At 39.8% G+C, this 17,827-nt stretch overlaps 1 protein-coding gene across 1 annotated transcript; it reads right to left on the reverse strand.

Annotated features, from left to right (window-relative positions):
• Positions 1-571: 571 nt before the first annotated feature.
• csrnp2 (cysteine-serine-rich nuclear protein 2) lies at positions 572-17,193 on the reverse strand. The gene is made up of 5 exons (XM_086069578.1): positions 16,610-17,193; positions 11,478-11,648; positions 11,129-11,391; positions 8,969-9,265; positions 572-5,616 (listed from the first exon to the last, which is right to left on the reverse strand). The coding sequence occupies exons 2-5, from the start codon at positions 11,635-11,637 to the stop codon at positions 4,969-4,971; spliced, it is 1,368 nt and encodes a 455-aa protein (XP_085925704.1). The 5' UTR covers positions 11,638-11,648; positions 16,610-17,193; the 3' UTR covers positions 572-4,968.
• Positions 17,194-17,827: the final 634 nt, after the last annotated feature.

Consider the following 17,827-nt stretch of genomic DNA (forward strand, 5'->3'; position numbering starts at 1 on the left):
AAAGTAGAATGGAGCAGATTAGGATGGAACATTTTTATCACATTTCATTAATTAGTTTTCTTTGTTTCTCAAATTAATATGCTATAAGAATATAATAATAAACAAAATAAAATAATAAACCTAATTCTCATAACATTCACCACAAAAACTCTGGAGCTCCTTTGAATAAGTTCCCTGTAAACAACAGGAAGTAACAGCATGAACAGAACACTAAAGAGAATAATTGTACTGTAAAACTATATAGCTATTAAAACAAATACCTTTTTTAAGAAATGGGAAAAAAATATGAACGGATTTAGACCTGGGTATGTTCATGTGTGCAAATAGATTTCAGTTAAATCATTTTATGAATATATCTGCAATTTAAGTATGCAAACAAAGCTATTTTCATGTTAAATATCAAATTACATTTCAGTTATTTTTCCTCATTTATACATTCTGAGGCAATGTGAGAATAGTAATAGTTACTCAATTCTCAAGTTACTTAGGTAACTTTAGAAAAGCCAACATTAACAAACTGACAATCACGAAGCACTGCGAACAAATTAAAAATTGACAACACACATACATCTTTCTTGAATGTGCACTTTATTTTTTATATATATATATAGAAAAAGACCTTGTCCACTTTTAGGGAATGGTTTTCATGTGAGAGGCTCTCGCAGAAATCCAACAATCACACTTATCTTTTGCTCACAGACACATAACTTGTGCAGTGGTCCCAGGCTAAAAGTCATGGCAAACAGCCAAGCGTGACTAAAGGGAGGCCACAAAAACGAGAGTCATCCTCTCGGGAGGGTGAAGACCACTGCTTTGGTGGAGCACACTTGAATTAAGACACCCCCCCCCCCCCAAAAAAGGCAAATAATTACGTTAAAATCTCAGTCAGGATGTCAGCACATCCAAAATAAAAAATGGGTTTAAATGTTGTTTTTTAAACCAAAAAAAAAGAAAGACATTTAAATAGCACAAAAGTTAAAAAGCCACGGACAAAATGCCAACATTAGCACAAGAATGTGTTGCGGTAAAGCAGCAGTCGCCTTCCTTGACCTCCAACATGATGAACTATGGAATCTTGAGAGAAAGCGCAATCAAGTCTGTAACATGAGCGCCTTTTCAAAACATAGTATTTTGTCATTATGCTTCTTAAGCCCCCTAAATACAGTACACCTATGGACATACACACACTTATTAGCAAGCCGCATCGCACAATGTCACATTTTTCTTTAAATGCTCTTTTCTTCATATGACGCATCTCTTGTTCAGAGGCGATGGTGCAAAAATCTCTCGTGACACTAGACAAGTATCGATAGATATACTTCATAACTCATGTGAGGGATATTGAAGCTGTTAAAGCTTTGTAGGACAGGCCATACACTTTGTAACAGGCCTGGTGTTAGCTAGTGTTGTTCCCATACACCCAGTTGTTTTTTTCCCCAACATGAAAAAGCTACCTTGCCATTGGTTCAGAGCATTCAAGGGCCAATAGGATATTTTGCCTCGGCATGCAGTGAACACGTCACACATCAGTGAATGTCGTGCACAAGCAACACAAAAGATGCGGCATCCAAAGTCCTATATTAGCGTCGGAAATAAAAATAAACTTGTTAGTAATGATAACGAAAACTAAACAGAAATAATTTCGTCAACACACATTTTTCACCGGAATAAAACTACAATAGACTAAAACCCTCACTAATAAACAATAACTGGGGCTAAAATCAGTTTTGCATTTTTGTCAAGTAATGAAAATGTAGTCTACTTCACTTAATAACTGGACTAAAATATACGGACATTTTAGTTCATGAACAAGACGAATATTATATGATTTTGTAAAATCTGCAGCTAGCGAGTGCAACATGCACAAACACATGGGACAGACAGGAGGTGGATTGATGGTGAAAGGTAACAAAAAAAAAAAAGAAGTAAATTATAGTTATAAGGTAACATTTAATCCAACATATATAACGTTCCAACAATAATGTTAATCTAACCACTAACTAATGCTGGCTAATTTACTAGCTCGTCGCATGGAGCCATAGTAGCCACTTGTTGATATACTGTACCGGTAATTGTGTGTCAAGTTGTTTTTCATTTTTTAAAAATGAGAGACAATTTGATGTGAAATCGTTTTAGATCTAAAATGTTCAACATTATCTGCTGACAAAAAAATATAAATGGGTAACATGATTGTCCTGACTAAAACGTTGACAGTTTTTGTTGACTAAAACTAGAGAAATAAAATTATGTTGTTATCTTGGACTAAAATAAAGACTAAAATGCTCGATTTATAGTCGACTAAACCTTGACTAAATAATATGGGATGAGGTTGACTAGTTATGTTAAAAACTAAAAAGCATGATTGAAACTGTACTAAAACTGAGACTACATTTTAAAATGTCTGATAAAATGAACACTAATAATGTTAATCCGACTGCTAACTAATGCTGGCTAATTTACTAGCTTGTCGCATGAAGCCACTTGTTGATATAATGTAATGGGCTCTTTGCACAAAATCCACTACTTCTTGAACTCAATACCACTTCTTAATTCCCTGTCTTTCCTGAGTGGACAATCTGATTAAGCCAGGTGTACCTGACCTCAGTAACCATGACGACAATGGCCAGACACACCTGGATTAATCAATTTGTCCAATTCTAAAAGACAAGAAACAAAGCAGTGGTGTTAAATTCAGGAAGTAGTCAAGTGCAAAGAGCCCATTGTGTGTCAAGTTGTTTCTCATCAAAAAGATGAGAGAAAATTTGATGTGAAATCAAAAAAATACACAGCTGTAAAATGATCGTTGACAGTTTTTGTTGACTAAAACTAGACGAATACAATTGTGTTTTCTTGGATTTAAAGCTACTGAATTTAGAATATTCTATTTCAAATCGCTCCTGCCACCTGCTGACAAAAAATGAAACTGCACATGCTGTTCTTCAGATACACACCACGCACATTACGTCACATCCGCAGACAGGGCGCGGGAAATTCTAACCCGATTCCAGTGTGAAAACTTTTGGCCAGAGACTTGCAGGAGTACCCATTGTGAACAGCTAAGGCGTTAATCTACTAATTAGAAGGCATTTCAGTCATAAATGGCCAAATAAAAAGCTTACTGTAAAGTTATCTTTGGGGAAAAAAGTTCCATATTGCAGCTTTAAATAAAGACTAAAATGCTCGATTTATTGTCAGCTATAAAACTTGACTAAATAAAACGGGATGAGGTTGACTGACTATATTGAAAACTAACAAGCGTGATTGAAACTGTACTAAAACTGACAACATTAAAAAATGGCTGATAAAATTAACACTACTCGTTAATCCTGGCTGATGCCACTGTTGTAATGCAGTATCGGAACAACACTAGTGTTAACACTTGAATAGACCTGGCCTGGTACCCTAGAACGGGTTCAAGTTGCCAGAAATGTGGAAATGATAACAGTCACAGGTCCCCCATTTTGAACATATCCAAAGCTACATTGTAGAGCAGGTCGGGGGGAACGTTTCAGAACAAATTAGGTCGTATCAGGTCTGGCGTCAGCAACCAACTGCTCTAACGTTACATTCCCATCCCTGCTCTAGAGCAGGCCCATAGTTACACACCAGAACAAGCCTTGTGTTCAATTATAGGATACGATGTCGGTACCAGATGTGATCGGGCCGCTAGATTGTATCGGGGTCGCCTACAGATGACGTCACGCTTCAGGATTTGCTGGAAATTGTGCGTTTACAATAGTTCAATAAAGTCATATCAAAAGAATTGACAACAAAATATTGGAAATACATTATTGAAGATGTCATTGAAATAACAAAATGTATGGACTGAAATTGTAAAAACGTGAATAAACCTAAGAATATAAAAGCCGATACTTTAAGATTGAAGAAATAATAAAAATAGAATGAAGCGCCTTCGCGCTTGCCGGTGACGTCACTACTGCAGCGCTAACTAAATGCGCAATTGACTTTTTTTTTTTAGCTGTTCACAATCCATCACAAAAACATCTTAATGATAATATATATCGGTTTATTTACGTTTTTACAATTTCAGTCTGTACATTTTGTTGTTTAAATTACATCTTTAATATTTTCTTTCCAATGTTTGACGTCAACTGGATAATTTCCAGCCGATCCTGTAGCGTAACGTGTTCGTTAGTCGACCCCGATACGATCTGGCAGCCCGATCACATCTGGTACCGACAACGGCTGCAGGTTTTGCACGCTCGGGGTTGTTTGAGGACACACTGGAAGAGGTCCAGTCTGAGACCAAGCCTGGCATTGCTCTCTATCGCAGGCCGCAGCTCGCGGTCTAGACCAATCTTTCATTTCCCCTTGCGGAATACAAAGTACAACTATCTGTCTGTGGAAGTGATCCAGAGTGGCTAGCAGTCCGTGACCCAAACGTAAACATTTAAAGATCACCTGGGATTTCAGTAATGCAAAAATCAGCGCAGCTAGCGTCGCCCTTTTTTCCAGCAGCACCTCGTCTACAAGAGATCCATCACACAAAGACGCCATCAAATCACAGGCATCTGCAACTACAACACAAAGATGGCGTTTGTGAAAGACCGGCTCGGCCTCGCGATGGCACAAACGCTTGTACAGTACACAAGAAAACAAGTATTTCCAGGATTATTAGGTCAGTTTACGCCGTCATTTGGCTTGACTGCAGCACACACAAGTCTGCCGCCATACAAAGTGTTAACTATGTCGCTCAGCTTGTCTCTTGGATGCCTCCAAAGTTAGCAAGCAGGACTTTCTCCTGCATTTTTTATTTTTTTTTGCATAAGGCTGTGTTCACCAACTTCAACACAATTCATAATAAAAGTCACGTGACTGCATATACCGTAACATATGCCGTCCTGACCTCCATGTGCTCCGGCCTCCACGACTGCATCTGAGTTTGACGCAAAAATTGTATTACTTCTTCAACGCTATTTGTGCAAAACATCTGCAGAGAAGCTCGGACTAAACATCGGGAGGAAGCGGGTCCGTCGCCACCGCTGCTTCTTCGAGACACTCTTCATGATGGAGGAGCTTCGATTGGTCACTTTGGAACTGGCCAACTAAACACTCGTCCCCTCCGGCCTCTTGAACCCCCACCTCCTCGGTGGGCTCCAGGGCGGCCGGCTCGATGGAGCTGAGTTGGTAGTAGTGGAGGGGGGCGGAGTCTCTGAGAAGCTCTGCGGGACTCTCTTCCTCTTGGTTGATGCACAGCACGGCGGTCCCGGTCGGGAAAGGCCCCTGAAGGAGAACCTCCTCCACCTGCGGGTCTTCTGCCCGCCTCTCCTGTTCCTCGGCGCTCTGCAGGTGCAACACGGCGGTCTCGTTCTCCCGCTCCAGGATGTCCTCCTCCGCCTCAAAGACACATGCCCGCACCCCGCTCTCTTCCAGGGTCGGAGATGCGGGGAAAGCGGGGAACGGGGAGGACACCCGGTCCGACTCGGCGTACGTCTCCCCGGGCACTTGTAGTAGCACCCTCCTCTTCTCCAGGTCCAACTTCATGATGGTGTGCAGGTAGTGCGTTCGGACACGAAGTGGGTTGAACTCGACGCGGCCCGCTAAGTTGCCGCAACCATCTCTGGAGCATCCACAAGGGAAGGACATTCTGTCCACCTGAAGGGGAAAACAGGCCTCACTATTGTCTGTAGTTCTTGACCCCTCTTAACTCATTCACTGCCATAAATTCATAAAAAATAAAAAAGATTATAAATTTTTTTTCAATTGTAAATAATCGTATGACTTCACTAGTTAACTCACGATCAATCGCAAATTTGATATCTGTTCTAAATATACAATGGAAAAAAATTATAGGTTTTCATACTCTTGTTAACAAAAGTGGAAAAAAACTAAAGAAATAGTTCAAATGAATTTTCGACGTTTATAGCAGTCAATGGCAGTGAATGAATAAAAAAAAGGAGAAAAAATTATTACAATTTGGGGGCGTCAGGTGATTAAAATTTTAATCATAATTAATCGCATGACTTCACTTGTTAACTCTCGATTAATTACAAATTTCATATTTGTTCTAAATGTACAATAAAAAAAATTCTAGGTTTTCATACTCTTGTTAACAAAAGAGGAACAAAAATTTAAACTAATAAAAATAGTTACAATGAATATATGACGTCTATAGCTGTCAATGGCAGTGAATGAGTTAAGTTGGACTTAAAGCCGAATTTGCACATGAGTAAGTAAGTAAGTGTCAACAGCGGGCACTAATGACACAAAAGTAAACAATAATTACAGTAATATTTTTTTTACCCAACCATTTTAGCTGTGTTTAAAAAAAATATGTTATACATATCAAATCAAATTTTCCTTTTCAAGCCTGAAATTAAATTAATAAAACTATTAATCTCTTTTTCCCAAAAATTCTTTAAAAAAATAGAATTTTAAAGGCAAATTTTTGGGGTATCCTATTGTTTTCTTACGTTTATGAAAGAGCTGACTTATTACGCTTTTGGACAATTCAGAACCTTTTTAATTTATATTTACAATTATTTAATTAGAATTATGAACATATTTTGATCTCATCCTTGCTGATTTCAATGTTTGTGTTACTTACGTGATTAGAACACGTGTTAAATTGTACTTTGGAATTTAACTCATTCACGGCTATAGATGTCAAAAATTAATTTGAACTATTTCTGAGTTTAATATTTTTTTCCCACTTTTGTTAATAAGAGTATGAAAACTTAAAAAAAAATGTTTAGCATTTAGAACAGATATAAAAAAAATTGCGATTAATCGTAAGTTAATTATTGAAGTCATGTGATTAATTACAATTAAAAATTATCACCTGACGTGATTTAAAAAAAAGAAATGATTACAAATTATGGGCGTCAGGCGATTAAATTTTTTAATTGTAGTTAATCGCATGACTTCACTAGTTAACTCACAATCAATCACACATTTTATATCCGTTCTAAATGTACAATAAAAAAATCTGGGTTTTCACACTCTTGTTAACAAAAGTGGAAAAAATATGTTAAACTAGTAGAAATAGTTGAAATACATTTTTGATGTCTATAGCCGCCAATGGCAGTGAATTAGTTAATTGTGGAGTTTTTATCATGTCCTTGACATTAAAGAAGAATTGACGTTCTATAATTAATCGATATCGGATTGAAGGAAAGTTAATTCGAAACAGAACAAAAAAAAAATCTAAATTGAATCAAACTGAACTCTTGTGAATCGAAATTGAATCGGTTGAGGAAATTAGAATCGATACCTAGCCCTAATGGAAATGTAATGAAACTTCAAAAAGGGGTGGAATATTTTTCTAATTTAGTCATTTCCAACTATAGCTCTAAGTATATCAATAATATACTGTTTACATGGAGTTGTACCTTTTGGCGCTATTGTGGCCGCTTTAAAACATTATTAAATGTTTTTGTTATTTATCCGAATGAATCATACACTGCGGCAAAATGGCAGTTGAGACTCAATACTTGCACTTTTATTTTTTGTCATGTATTTCTACCAGATTACATCAATGACCTATTTTTATAAAAAGCAATTTCATGCAATAGTCTTAGTGCCCCAAAAAAATAGTTTAATGACTGACTGAATTCCAATTGAGCAGAGTGACACAATTTTGAAGTCAACCGATTTTTTTAAATTTACAATCATAATTTTTATGCAGCCCCACTAGTCTAAACACAACATTCTGATTAATATTACATTTGTGGAATGTGAGTTAAGCAGCTAAATCCAGTCATTTTTATCCATCTCAGGGAGCGGCCATTTTGCCACTTGCTGTCGATTGAAAATTACTTTATAGTTGCTGAGGGATCAAGTAACACCCTAATCACGGCTCACCTGCTTTCTGACGCTGAGCAGTGATTGGTCGTTACCTGAGCCCTGAGCAACTATGATGTTATTTTCAATCGACAGCAAGTGGCAAAATGGCCGCCCCAGTGATGGATAAAAACAAGCGGATTTTGATGCTCAACTCATAGTTCTATAAAAGCAATATAAATCAGAATGCCGTGTTTTGACTAGTGGGGGCACATACAACCAGGGTTGGGAGGGTTACTTTTAAAATGTAATCCGTTACAGTTACCTGCTAATTTTTTTTACTTAGTAACGTAATCCAAGTACCATAATATTTAAGTAATGTAACTCACATTATGGTTGTAGGCTAGCGGGCTAGCGAGCAAGAAGCTACAGCGCATAGCATGCCGCTGGACTCTTAGCTCAAACTTTCGCTCTGGGTAAATTCCAGTGAATACCGGTCGCCATTTCCTCCTCCCGTCCGTGAAGCTTTTTCAAACTGCCCGCGTGTGGAGGACACAACCAGTCAGTTCGATCGTTCGTTCCCACCTCCCCGACATGTAGCAATGGTCTCCCTCTCCCTCTCCACCCCCCCCCATTATCTCTCCCTCTCACCCTCTGTCTGTCTGTTTCTCTCTCTCCCTCGCTCGCCCTCTCTCGCCCGCCCCCTCTCTCATTGTAGAAATTGTAATCCCTCAAAGTAATCCCCATTTTTAATAAATGTACCTGTAATCTGATTACATGTTTTTTCCTGTAACTGTAATGGAATAGTTAAATTATTTTTGTAATCTGAATATACATGTATTCCGTTACTCCCCAAGCCTGCAACATATTATTGTCAAGAAAATTTGGGTTTGACTTCCCCTTCCCTGTGGTGACCATGGCAAACAATTACATTTTGATTTAACATGTGGAAGCTTCTTCCCTCTGCTAGTTGGAATCTAAAGGGTTAAAATATGAAAACAAACGGATATATTATGCCAATGACAAGAAATAATGTACTGTGATGTAATCTAATGTACTATGTCCTGATTTTGATTCTAATCTGAAGTTAAACTCCAGTTGTTTTTTCCCCCCTATTTACGCTGCTGTGACGTATATGCCAGTCGCGCTACTTGAGCGGAAAAAAATACTAAATTTGGAAATGCGTCGTTTCAACCATGAAGTGTAAATCCAATGACCCTCCTACCTGGCACTTGATGCCAGCTTGGCTACAGCCACAGTGTCGAGGGTCGCAGTACAGACGGCAGTCGCAGCCACATTCCTCGCGGGAAAGGCGGATGGCTCGGAGCTCCGTTTTCTCCCGGGCGTCGATGCGAGCGATTCCGGAGGCTCGCAGAAGGGCTCTGCGCCGCTTGGTGGGCAGTGGCTGAAGGAAGAAGCAGTCGTCCACCTCCACGGCGTCCACATCCAGGTCCTCGTCCGAAACGTCGTCCAGAGTGAGCAGTTCGGCTTGGGCACACGCCACTGTGCCGTTCCTGGTCAGCTGTGTACGACAACTCGGCTAAAGTAAATAAAGTGTGGAGTAAAAACAAATGCAGATACTGTATACACATTTTTCCGATGTAAAATATGCGCCGTGGCTCAATAAAGACTGTGAAAACACTGCTCTAGTAGAAGTTCTTCCTCCCCCATTTTGAACTCCTTTTGCCAGACTGCAGCCCCTTTGCAAGAAACATAGCTTGTCATAGGATTTTAGACTTTTTTTAGGGATAGACAGATAGTCGTCCAGACCGATTATCCGCGCCGATATTGGGCATTTTGACAAATATCTGTCTTTTTTCAAAATCTGACGACCAATAAAACGGAAAGCCATTTTAATATCAAGGAACTATTTATTGAAAATTTCTGTTAACTTTATGAGAGATGCTGCTAACCCCAGAATCCTTCTGAACCTTTTGTTTTTGTTCGACAATAAAACAAAGGAATGTGAAAGTTGAAGATATCCGGTATTAAATTTTTTTAAGAAAAAATATTTACTGTAGAAAACTGCAAGAACAATGGTATTTATTTGTTTAAGTTTCCACTGTTTAGTACTTTTTAAGATGTACTGATAACCTTGGGAGCTCCCTGAACATTCTTTTATTATTTAGAAATGTAAAATTACGTTTATTGTCTAAGATTAAAAAAACAAAAAAACATCTACATTATGAAAAGCCTGAACAATTTTCAATAAGCTATAATGATTTAAGACATTGCAACAAAGTCAAGATTGGCATTTGTATTTAAAAAAAGGTTATCGCCAATATTCCCCCCCCCCTTTTTTTTTTTACTGAAAATGAATATCGATTTCAAATATCGGTGTTAGTTAGAGCCATAGGAAAAAATATGAATATACGTTTATTTGTGTAACAAACTACTTGACCTATATTTGGTGTAGGGCTGGGCAATAAATCGAATTAATTCGAAACATCGGCATTAAAAAAATCGGATCGTTGAAAATTTTCTAAATCGTACATTTTCTTTTTTTCTTTTAGATTATTAAAAGCTGTTGTTCTTATGTTGTGTTACATTCAAATGTTTTTGAGGCAGAATGCTGGATGGGTGCTTTACAAGACATGTTTACAATAGCTATCAACTACTTAATTGTGACATTTAAGAAAAAACTATGAATGTTAAGTTTATGTCAAAACTAAATTCGAATCAGTATACATTATTGTTGTCTGAACATTTTGCATAGGAATTATTTTTGAATAAATAAAACCTTTAAATAAATGTTTGTGGGGTTTATTAGATTCAAATCGAAAACGTCCTAAATGACTGTAAAAATTTATTTTTTATTTTTTGGCCATAATTGCCCAGCCCTAATTTGGCGTTTTATTTTTGTTATTTTGTTTAATGCTAATTTATTCAGAATATTTGAGTATTTGTGCTCCATTAGTTCGTCCTGCTTGTAGGCTGTCGTAAAGAAAGGGAGCTGACGTAAAAAATATATATATATATATAAAAAAAAAAGGGAATTGGGAAGTAGGGCTTGAAGCAACAACTTATTCTCACTGTTCTGACCGTATATTTTGTTTGCCGCCTTTGTAACCACCCTTTTTTGTGAATAAAAGAACTTATTAAAGTGAAAGCCTGTTTTTGTTTATCCGCAATGGCGTTGTGCATTTGTTGTCGTTGCTGAAGTGAGAAGATCGACTGAGGTTGGTACGCGTACGGAAACTTCATGCCCTGCTTACATAGTGACAAAAGAAAAGGTGCCGCTCCAATCGGTTATTGGCCTCCTTGACTACTAATTATCTCCGTCGACCCTGAAAAAAAACCATTGGTCTTTTTTTTGGGGGGGTCTGTATTGAAGTCTTGCTAAGCCCTCTGACAAGCCGTGGAGGAAGTGGCGCCAAAATCTTACCTTCAGCTTGCGGGCGTTGAGCTTCTCCTGGAGCAGGTGTTGGCGTAAGGTGTGTCGGTGACTGCTCTCCTGCTCCCGTGCAAACTCGCCCAGCGTGTACCGTTGGATGGACGAGTGGTTGTGGGCCATGCCCAGCGAGCTGCCCCCCTGGCTGGGCACACTAGTGAAGCCCTGCCTCCGGGGGAAGTAATACACAGTCACCGCATCGAAACGCACACGCTTGCCTCCAGGTGACAGCTTGTGCTGTCTGAGGATCGAGGTGGCTGGGGGGGAGAAACATTCAGGAATCCAAGTGAATGCTTACTCATGATTTGTGCACGGATTTTATTTATTTTCTTTCGTTCCTTACGTGTGAATTCTGTCCTGGAGGGGGGGTTGAGGCTGTCACAGCTGTCGGCACTGTCGCTGCTAGAGATGTCATCGTCAGAGTCTTTGGGTGTCGAAAAGGGAGAGCAGTTGTCCACCTCTTCATATTGTCGTTTGAGGCTGAGGGATGAACCTGCCTCCATGGAAACTGTGTCTGAGGGCACAGGGCAGCACTCATGAAATCCATGCAGTCCGAGCATAACAAACTGTAGCTGTTGGTGTCTAAACAAGGGAAGGGCCATTCGGGGCCATTGCCATAATCAGAGGTGGCAAATCCAAGTCCAGAAAGTAAAAACCCTGCCACAGTTTGGCTTCAGCCCTCCCATGGTGCTTGTTTACCTGCTCGGGAGCTAGCTAGCTAGCATCAGGGGCTAAACTTTCTAGACCTGGATTTGCCACCTCTGTGAAATTAATCCAGCCATTTGCATTATTAGGATGACAAGTGATCTGAAGCCTATCCTAGGAATCAAACCCACAACCTCAGGGTTGCGAGACAACCACGCTACTACTGATCCACGCCGAACCCAGTAGTCAGAAAGACAGGATAAAAAAATGCAGCTTAGCTTTGTGCTTTGGTTACATTGATTACATTACTTTAGTTTCCAGACAAATTGTGTCTGAAGGTGTCACCATGGCAACGAGCTAAAGCGGAATTACATTTCAACTTAAAGTTACTACATGGACACATTTGTGTTTTCCAAAATAGAAATTAAAAATCCATCTTCAAAGCTTCCAAGATTAGACTCAAGAGCTGAATTGGAGTTAAATCAGTATTATAATGTTACGTAACACAAACGTGACCCATTTAGAGCTCATCTTGCGCTACGACTATGACGAAGCATTTTTAATTAAGCCCAACAGGATTTGAAGATTGACTGTGCATTTTGAACCAGGCCTGGTTCCACATGTCACATGGGCATTTGCTCACACAAGCCTTGAGATGAAGAGAGAAAGCACGACTGTTGTTACCATGGTGACCGAATGCAAGGACGCCAAAGGACCCGCTGCATTATCAGTCCATGAAAACAGGTCATGCTCAGTCAGTCAGAAAAGCAGAGAGTTTTTCTCTCTCTCTTATATTGACCTGAAATGATTTGGTGCAGTGTTCGCAACAAAAAGGTATGGTCACGTAGACAATTATGGTTGTCTGAATTTTTATATTATATATCAAAAAGCCACACCATTTCTCCATTTTCTATACCACGTCCTCATTCGAGTCACGGGTGAGATGGGGTCAATAGCAGCAGTTGTGAGGTGCGTCAGAAAGGAAACTACTGAACTCAACTTTATTGATTGAGCACTTTAGAACAACCACCGCTGCATACAAAGTGCTGTACATGGAGCAAAAAAAAAAAAAAAAAAGGCCATAGAATAAGACAGTTGAGTTGACGCTGCTCAAAGCAGGAAATTGAATTTCGAATAGCTACTGCCACATGTGGGAGAAAAATGAAACTGCACACTCCTTTCTTCACTGCGCGCATGATGTCACATCCGCACACAGAGGGCGGGGAAATTCGAACCTGAATCCTGTCTGAAAACTATTGGCCAGAGCAGCTAAAGTGTTAATCTGCTAATTAGAAGATGTTTGAGTCATAAATGGTCAAATGAAAAGGCTATTGTAAAAATATTTATGTAGTAGAATGCAATTTTTAAATCACAGAGGCTCCAATTTTTTCTTTTTTTTTATCTGCTTAATTCCGGTCTTTCAGCTTTATTTTTTACAATTTTTTTATTTTTAGTTAAATAAATAGCGTAGATAAGTTCAGTGCTGAAGAAGTTCAGTCCACATGTTTACATATCAGTTTCATGAAACATGAGGAGTTTAACGGAAGTGATTAAAAGTCACATAATCGTTTGCATGATTGTTTTCATCTATTCCGACATTACATTTACGCCACACTTGTTTGGTAGAATTTTGTGAACTTGTCATAGTGAGCGCTTAAAAGACTGCAAGTCAAAATGTGTTTCGTAAATCAACAACTCTATGTGAGCGGAAGCCAAAGCTACAAACCCAAAACATTTATATAGAATAAATCTGATATTGTTTATTGTGATACAGACTGAATGTGTTAAAAAAAAAATACATGGGAAGAAGACTTTGAAATCATTCAACCCTATTTTGACAGCTAGGCAGCAGTGAATGCCGACCCATCCACGGAAAATGGCTCCCGCAGACTGCTGCTCTGTTGTTTTCTTCCCTTTTTATTCCAAGTTGTCCTCCCTCGCTCCCTGTGCTCCACGCTAATGCCCCGTGACGTCCCCGTGGTCGCAGCCGACCAACAAGCATTCTGGAGAGGGCTCATTTTGTGCGTGATTGGTCCTCTTTCCCAGGTGGTGTTCTTTCTTTTCTTTTTTAGACATTTAATGTCCTTTGTGGATTGAAGGCCACTAAAATTATAAATGATCCTTGTTTATTAAAGAAAAAACAACCTGTGACATGAGAGAATCAAGGAAAGTTGCTTATTTCCTCATTCTTATTGTGAGCACCTATGGAAAGGTATTTTCAGAGATTGAAGTGGGCATAAGAAGAGATGTTGACATAATTTTGGTGACTATTAGAACTCTGACTCGCGCCCAAAATTACATTCACTATTCTTTACAGAGGTGGCAAATTCAGGTCCAGAAAGTAAAAACCCTGCCACAGTTTGGCTTTAGCCCCAGGTGCTAGCTAGCGAGCTCGCTTGCTAGCTAGCTTCCGGGTGCTCGGTTACCTGCTAGCGAGCTCGCCATCTAGCTCCCCGGGTGCTCGGTTACCTGCTAGCGAGCTCGCCAGCTAGCTCCCCGGGTGCTCGGTTACCTGCTAGCGAGCTCGCCAGCTAGCTCCCCGGGTGCTCGGTTACCTGCTAGCGAGCTCCCCAGCTAGCTCCCCGGGTGCTCGGTTACCTGCTCGCGAGCTCGCCAGCTAGCTCCCCGGGTGCTCGGTTACCTGCTCGCGAGCTCGCCAGCTAGCTCCCCAGGTGCTCGGTTACCTGCTCGCGAGCTCGCCAGCTAGCTCCCCGGGTGCTCGGTTACCTGCTAGCGAGCTCGCTAGTTAGATCCCCGGGTGCTCGGTTACCTGCTAGCGAGCTCGCTAGCTAGCTCCCCGGGTGCTCGGTTACCTGCTAGGGAGCTAGCTCGCTAGCACAAGGGGCTAAACGCAAACTGTGGCAGGGTTTTTACTTTCTGGACCTGGATTGCCACCTCTGATTATTTGACTTTTTAATCAGTGAATGCCAAATCAACTCAAATGAATGTACTTTTCCATAAAAACACATATAGTCCAAAAAGATGAAAAATCTAAATTGACCATAATGGTAAAAGTAAGTGGAGGGCATTTATCTACAAATGTTGTCCAAAGAGCTTTACAAAGCCTCACTTCACTTATTGTAGTGTACCCAAATTGTACGCCACTGAGGCAGGCACTAAATCAGCCGCGTCAACCCAAGTAAAGGTTTTCCTTCTAAGTTTCAAATAACTTTCTTGAACCACCAGGATCCCTCTTATTTTATTTATTTATTTATTAGTTATGTTTCCCCACTTGGGGTAAATTTTTAAATACATCAGTGTTCTGTCGTGCAGTTTCTGGACATTGCAAGTGACGTACGTTAAAAGTTTTAGACTGGATAAATAGTTTCCAATTCCTTCGCTGACATCACACCAAGATAAGGAGGTGTATTAATTTCAATGTCTAAAAATAAGCAATTAATAATTTACAGACCAAAACAGATTGATATTATTAAGAATTCCAGTTTCATTTCCCTGAGAAAGAAAATACAAAAACTGAGCTCGTTTGTAAAATACTTCGATAATTCTCTGCAGCATTTGGCACAATCACTATCATGGTACTAATCGATGCTTAATATTATTTAATGAGCCTCTGCACTTTACTGGCTAAAATGTACACTTTATAATAGTGGCTGGTTTGCTGTAGTACTTGAGGTCTCAAGTTAACTACTGGACACATTTACTGTGTTTTACAAAGATTGTTACACCTTGCTGCTGCTTCACCGTGACAATGCTCACAGTTGTGTGAGCATCCTACAGTTCCTGGCAGAAAACAACACTGGCGTGCTGGTGCAACCTCCTGACTCACCCGACCTGGCTCCATGTAATTTATTTTTTTGCTCAAGGGCTCATCAATAGGAATCAAGATGGCTGTGACAACAGAGCAGCGGAGAATCCTTCCAGGAGTGCATAAAGGTGTGGCAGAGACGACTGGGGGAGTCCGTTAGACCCCGGAGGGATTACTTTTAAGGGGAACGCTTGCAGTAGTCTGGATTTAATATTTTGTCCTGAAATTTTTCTGGCACACCTCATTATAATAACGGTTTTATACTGGCAACAGTTGACCTTAGCGTGGATTGTTTTTCTTTCAGTATTCTGTTCTGTTCGTTATTTTCTATGAGAACAAATCTGAGGTCAAACAGCATTCTGGAACAGACTGAATCCCACTGTAGCACTTCCGGGTATCAAATACAGTATTGCCATAACATCAGTACTAATGTGAATGACAATAAGCACAAATAAATACATTTTATATTTTATATGCAGTCAAAAAACATATAGCGTTTTACCCAATACAAAATTTGGATGCTGGGCCATTAATTTAATGAAGGCTTCTCCACAGCAATGCTGCATCTCCTGAATGATGCTGTCATTTTGAACGAGAGAATCAAATCCGGCACTGTAAAGCAACCTTGTATTGCAGCATTTTTACCGCATTTAACCCCACTGGAGAAGCTGTCAGGAGGTGTGCAGTAATCATTCATCGGATTTCCAAGTGTAATGTCTTCTGGCACCCTTTATCATCCAATCAGAAGCCCTTAAAGTTAAAAACACTATAATTTGGGAACATGGATTGCTTTTTTGTGTGTGTAATTTTGCTTTGTGTGAGTTGTGTGGAGAATAAAGATTAAAATCCAATTAATTAAGGATGAATAGTCCAGATAGAATCTGCTGATGACAGTGCAGTTTACAGAATCTTAAACAGGCACAGCATTGTGCAACTGTAGCTCGAACTGTCAATTGAAATACGAGAGCACTTAGTTATTGTATCTGTATGCAAAATTAGTTTTCACATGCACACTGTAGGGGGGTTAAGCATGCTCACCATGACAAAGAAGCTTCTTTTCTTACCTGGGCCACAAACGGGGAGTTTGAATGCAACCAGCTCGTTGCTCCTTTCTCTTCCTCTCTGTTCATGGATTATGTTAAACACCCTGTGAGACGCCTTTTTGGTGCCTGAAGCAGCAGCGATAGCTTTTAAAGGGATTGTCTCACTTGGCTGGAGGAGGCTACTTGGGTACTATATTCATTGTTCTGAATAGGAGGGGAAAACCGCAGCCCTCATAAGGATGTCGTTTCGGACATCAAATGTGCCGTCACGTTACCAGAGCGTTCTATTTCCGCGCTGTATGAAGATGTGCCTTTATAAATGTTAAGTATTTTCCTGTTCTTGACAGGGGCTTTTAAATGGAGAAACCCGCTGACATCTTTAGTCGTGGTCGTTTTTCGGTTCTCCCCCTCGCTCGCCTCTTCTCCAACACACTCACTGAGCCGAGGACGATCGGTGGGGCCAAGCGTCGTCTTCTCGCTCTTCACGCGGTTCCGGTGTCAATGTCGCAGCCGTCTTTGGGGCGAGAAGACGGTCTACGACCCGGTTTCGCCCCGACCGGCCCCGGTCGCTAGAATTTAACAATGGCAGCTCAAAATTCCTCCCGGCGGACGTATATGTACTCTCCGTGACGTCATATTTATAATCTACGCCAAGGGATGCTGGGAAATTGAGTGTTTGTGGTTATGTCTTTGTTCGGCTGGTATACTTTAAAACTATTATTTCTATTTTAGTTGTCAATCAAAAATATAAACGGAACAAGTGACTGATTATTTTATAACTTTTTTGGGGGGCTCAACTAAAAAATACTACGGTAAAACAGTCCACTGACAATTTCTCCAACTATACCTACAGATACATTTAACAATAACAATGTAGTGCATTTCCTCAAATAGTTTAAAGGATGTTATTGACTCACCTGAACAGTAGATGTGTTTCTTTGAAGGTGTGTTTAAGAGGACATAATTTGTGCCTATTTCATAGTGGTTTGAACACCACCATTACTTTTTTTGAGGGAATCCCTAATGGACCATTCTAATACAGTACTTTCAAACCTAATCTCACACAACACATAGGAACTAACACCAAATTTCCAAAATATTGTCCAAGGGCATTTTTTAAAGCGTGTATATACTACAATAACAGAGAGGTAATTGTATTTTATTTTATAAAAGATGCTGGTATTTCAAAGAGACAACATGGCAAATCTGCAAAAGTACCACATACTATAATAACTGACA

The sequence above is a fragment of the Leptonotus elevatus genome, chromosome 2 (genome assembly GCF_054856555.1).
Source record: "Leptonotus elevatus isolate MCC_2025b chromosome 2, RoL_Lele_1.0, whole genome shotgun sequence".
In the NCBI taxonomy this organism is placed as follows: domain Eukaryota; kingdom Metazoa; phylum Chordata; class Actinopteri; order Syngnathiformes; family Syngnathidae; genus Leptonotus; species Leptonotus elevatus.